The sequence below is a fragment of the Ornithodoros turicata genome, chromosome 1 (assembly GCF_037126465.1).
Source record: "Ornithodoros turicata isolate Travis chromosome 1, ASM3712646v1, whole genome shotgun sequence".
Classification (NCBI taxonomy): Eukaryota; Metazoa; Arthropoda; class Arachnida; order Ixodida; family Argasidae; genus Ornithodoros; species Ornithodoros turicata.
In genome coordinates, this window is record NC_088201.1 from 229,576,378 (window position 1) to 229,581,378 (window position 5,001).

Genomic DNA, 5,001 nt, shown 5'->3' on the forward strand with positions numbered 1-5,001 from the left:
GCTGCGCATTTGCGTCGACTTCGCCGACCTCAACAAACAAGTCGTTAGAGAGCGACTGATTATGCCCACTGTCGAAGAAAATCTCTCACGGATTCACGGCGCAAGAGTATTTAGCAAACTCGACGCTAATGCGGGATATTGGCAAGCTCCCTTAGCACCGGAAAGTAGAGAGCTGACGACCTTCATTACTCCGATGGGACGCTACCAGTTCCTGAGACTGCCCTTTGGAATCGCAACTGCCCCCGAGTTCTTCCAGAGGGAAATGCTGCGCATCCTGGAAGGCTTGGAGGGAACTGTATGCCACATGGACGATATCCTCGTGTACGGCAAGCATGAGCAGGAACACGATGCTCGTCTGGACGCAGTACTTCGCCGTCTACAGGACAGCGGCATCACATTGAACAAGGACAAATGCGAAGTCCGTGTAAACCAGATCCAGTTCTTGGGACATGTACTGGACGGGCGTGGCATATCCGTCGACCCGGAGAAGACTGAAGCCATCAGGGCCATGAAACCGCCAGGATCAGTCGCGGAGCTCCGATCTTTTATCGGCATGGTCAACCACTTGATGAAATTTCTCCCCCGTCTGGCTGAAAAGCTAAAGCCGCTAAGGGACCTGTTGACGTCGGACGCAGGCTGGTTTTGGGGCCCGAGTCAGCAACAGGCCTTTGAACAGATTAAGGACGACCTCACAAAGGCTCCATGTCTCGCCTACTACACAGGGCAACACCCGCTCACAGTCTCTGTAGATGCATCGTCCACGGCCTTGGTGCAGTTCTCCTACAAGAGGACAGCGAGCACCGCAGACATCCGGTCGCGTACGCATCCCGGGCACTTTCACCAACCGAGCAGCGCTATGCGCAAGTCGAAAAGGAGGCCCTAGCTATTACATGGGCATGCGAGCGCTTCAGGATGTATATTTTGGGCCTGCAGTTCCACGTAGAGACGGATCATAAACCACTGGTCCCTATTTTCTCCACGAAACGGATAGACGAGCTGACCCCAAGATTGCAACGGATGCGCCTACGAATCCTGGAGTATGACTTCACGATTGCACACGTCCCGGGCAAACTGTTATACACGGCGGATGTTCTTTCGCGCGCTCCGGTTGCTAGCAGCGATGAAACATCATTGGACACCTTACTGCGGGAGTACGAGCTCCTCACCGTTGAGCTACTCCCAGCATCCGGGTCACTGCAAGCACGTCTCCGGAGAGCTCTACAGAGTGATGACGCCACATCAGAGGTCATGACGTACTGCGGTAACACATGGCCACCAGCAGACGAGATGAGCCATGAGGTGCGCCGGTACGCCAGCTTTTCTAGTGAGCTCTCTGTCGTCCAAGGACTCCTGTTCAAGGGGAAGAGACTGGTAATCCCATCAGTGATGCGACAAGAAATTTTGGACCGGCTCCACGCTGGCCATCAAGGTGTTGTCCGATGCAGAGCAAGAGCGAGGGACGCCGTCTGGTGGCCCGGTATCGGTGAACACATCACCAATTTTGTGACCAGATGCCCAACATGCCAAGCACACAGGAGATCCCGGACGGAACCCCTGCTTCAGACCGAACTTCCGCCGCGACCTTGGCATACCGTGGGCATGGACATCTTCTACAAAGACAAACAAAACTATTTGGTCATCTTAGACTACTACTCAAAGTTCTTCGAGCTGAGGTGTCTTCCAAAGACTACGACGGCTGACGTCATAACGGCATTGGGTCCGGTGTTTGCCTGTCACGGCATTCCAGCGGTGATAAGGACTGACAACGGGCCGCAGTTTGCCTCGAAGGAGTTCGCCCGATATCTGCAACGTATCGGTGTGGTCCACGTGACGTCCAGCCCGTACTACCCTCAAAGTAACGGCCAGGCAGAGCGGGCGGTTCAAACGGCAAAGTCTCTTGTAGCCAAGTCGTCGGACATCGACGACGCTCTTCTGGCGCAGCGGACGACCCCAGGGAAGACCGGATACTCACCCGCGGAATTGCTAATGGGACGACGTCTGCAATCCACGGTACCAGTTCCACAGAGCTCCCTGCAGCCACAGTGGCCGTACTTGGAACAGTATCGAAGGAGCTACGCCCAGGACCAAGCGGTCCATGCAAGGCACTACAACCGGAGGCACAGGGCCTCATCTCGCCGGCCTTTCAGAAACCGAACGGCCGTGAGAATACTCGCAGGAGCGGCAGCACATGGGGCCATCGTCGGTCAGGCCTCTACACCCAGGTCCTACGTCGTGGCAACTTCAACGGGGATTACCAGGCGCACTAGCCGGCACCTGCAAGAGCAACAGTGCGCTTTGCCGCAGTGTGGACCACAAGGCGTCGTATCAAGTCCAGGACGCGTGACCACACGTTCAGGGAGAGTTATTAGACCGCCCGAGCGTTTCGGATACCAGTGACAGGACACTGAGACTATTCGTTGGTTTGGACATTTGGGAATGGTTTTGCGTCTTTCGGAAAGGGGGAGGTGTTGTGTGCATATTATATGTTGTATTACATGACGACGATAATGTGACGAACGACAGGTGGTCACGCGCCACCGCATGCTACACGAGGATTGATAGAATAAACGTTCTGATCCGGACTGGATAGTCACGCCTGCTTGATCTCGTCGCTAACCGCCGACTACGCGACAGGCAGCTCTCTCATGATAGCTTCACCGACGAAACGCGGCCGCTGCTAAGCCTTACTACGCTGTATGCGCTCGTAGCCTAACCTAACCTAACGAGAACAGTTTTCCAATGCCAGCAGCTCTCTCATGATAGCTTCACCGACGAAATGCGGCCGCTGCTAAGCCTTACTACGCTGTACGCGCTCGTAGCCTAACCTAACCTAACTAGAACGCCGTTTTGCAATGCCGGCAGCTGTCCCATGATAGCTTCACCGACGAAACGTGGCCGCTGCTAAGCCTTACTACGCTGTACGCGCTCGTAGCCTAGCCTGACCTGACCTGACCAGACCAGAACAGTTTTCCAATGCCAGCAGCTCTCTCATGATAGCTTCACCGACGAAACGCGGCCGCTGCTAAGCCTTACTACGCTGTACACGCTCGTAGCCTAGCCGAGCCGAGCCGGGCCGAGCCGAACTGAACCGAACCTAACCTAACCTAACCTAACCTAAACACAGTTTTCCAAGGCCGGCAGCTCTCTCATGATAGCTTCACCGACGAAATGTGGCCGCTGCTAAGCCTTACTACGCTGTACACGCTCGTAGCCTAACCTAACCTGACTAGAATGCCGTTTTGCCATGCCAGCAGCTCTCTCATGGTAGCTACGCCGACGAAACGCGGCCGCTGCGACGCCTTACTACGCTGTACATGCTCGTAGCCTAGCCTAGCCTAGCCTAGCCTAGCCTAACCTAACCTAACCTAGCCTAGCCTAGCCTAGCCTAGCCTAGCCTAGCCCAGCCTAACCTAACCTAACCTAACCTAGCCTAGCCTAGCCTAGCCTAGCCTAGCCTAGCCTAACCTAACCTAACCTAACCCAACCCAACCAACACACAGTTTTCCAATGCCGGCAGCTCTCTCATGATAGCTTCACCGACGAAACGCGGCCGCTGCTAAGCCTTACTACGCTGTACACGCTCGTAGCCTAGCCTAGCCGAGCCGGGCCGAGCCGAACTGAACCGAACCTAAACACAGTTTTCCAAGGCCGGCAGCTCTCTCATGATGGCTTCACCGACGAAATGTGGCCGCTGCTAAGCCTTACTACGCTGTACACGCTCGTAGCCTAACCTAACCTAACTAGAATGCCGTTTTGCCATGCCAGCAGCTCTCTCATGGTAGCTACGCCGACGAAACGCGGCCGCTGCTACGCCTTACTACGCTGTACATGCTCGTAGCCTAGCCTAGCCTAGCCTAGCCTAACCTAACCTAACCTAACCTAACCTAGCCTAGCCTAGCCTAGCCTAGCCTAGCCTAGCCTAGCCTAGCCTAGCCTAGCCTAGCCTAACCTAACCTAACCTAACCTAACCTAGCCTAGCCTAACCTAACCTAACCTAACCTAACCTAACCCAACCCAACCAACACACAGTTTTCCAATGCCGGCAGCTCTCTCATGATAGCTTCACCGACGAAACGCGGCCGATGCTAAGCCTTACTACGCTGTACGCGCTCGTAGCCTAACCTAACCTAACCTAACCTAACCTAACCTAACCTAGCCTAGCCTAGCCTAGCCTAACCTAACCTAACCTAACCTAACCCAACCCAACACACAGTTTTCCAATGCCGGCAGCTCTCTCATGATAGCTTCACCGAGAAAACGCGGCCGCTGCTAAGCCTTACTACGCTGTACGCGCTCGTAGCCTAACCTAACCTAACTAAAACGCCATTTTGCAATGCCAGCAGCTGTCCCATGATAGCTTCACCGACGAAACGTGGCCGCTGCTAAGCCTTACTACACTGTACGCGCTCGTAGCCTAGCCTGACCTGACCTGACCAGACCAGAACAGTTTTCCAATGCCAGCACCTCTCTCATGATAGCTTCACCGACGAAACGCGGCCGCTGCTAAGCCTTACTACGCTGTACACGCTCGTAGCCTAGCCTAGCCGAGCCTAGCCGAGCCGAACCTAACCTAACCTAACCTAACCGAACCTAACCTAAACACAGTTTTCCAAAGCCGGCAGATCTCTCATGATAGCTTCACCGACGAAATGCGGCCGCTGCTAAGCCTTACTATGCTGTACGCGCTCGTAGCCTAACCTAACCTAACTAGAACGCCGTTTTGCAATGCCGGCAGCTCTCTCATGATAGCTTCACCGACGAAACGCGGCCGCTGCTAAGCCTTACTACGCTGTACGCGCTCGTACCCTAGCCTGACCTGACCTGACCTGACCAGAACACAGTTTTCCACAGCCGGCAGCTCTCTCATGATAGCTTCACCGACGAAACGCGGCCGCTGCTAAGGCTTACTACGCTGTATGCGCTCGTAGCCTAACCTAACCTAACGAGAACAGTTTTCCAATGCCAGCAGCTCTCTCATGATAGCTTCACCGACGAAATGCG

At 54.7% G+C, this 5,001-nt stretch overlaps 1 protein-coding gene across 1 annotated transcript; it reads left to right on the plus strand.

Moving 5' to 3' along the window:
- The first annotated feature begins 912 nt into the window (after positions 1–912).
- On the plus strand, positions 913–2,397 carry LOC135395847 (uncharacterized protein K02A2.6-like). Its single transcript, XM_064626938.1, has one exon. The coding sequence runs from the start codon at positions 913–915 to the stop codon at positions 2,395–2,397; it is 1,485 nt and encodes a 494-aa protein (XP_064483008.1).
- Positions 2,398–5,001: the final 2,604 nt, after the last annotated feature.

Coding starts and splice junctions, on each gene's coding strand:
- LOC135395847 (XM_064626938.1), top strand. CDS start 913: ATGTATATTTTGGGCCTGCAGTTCCACGTAGAGACGGATCATAAACCA.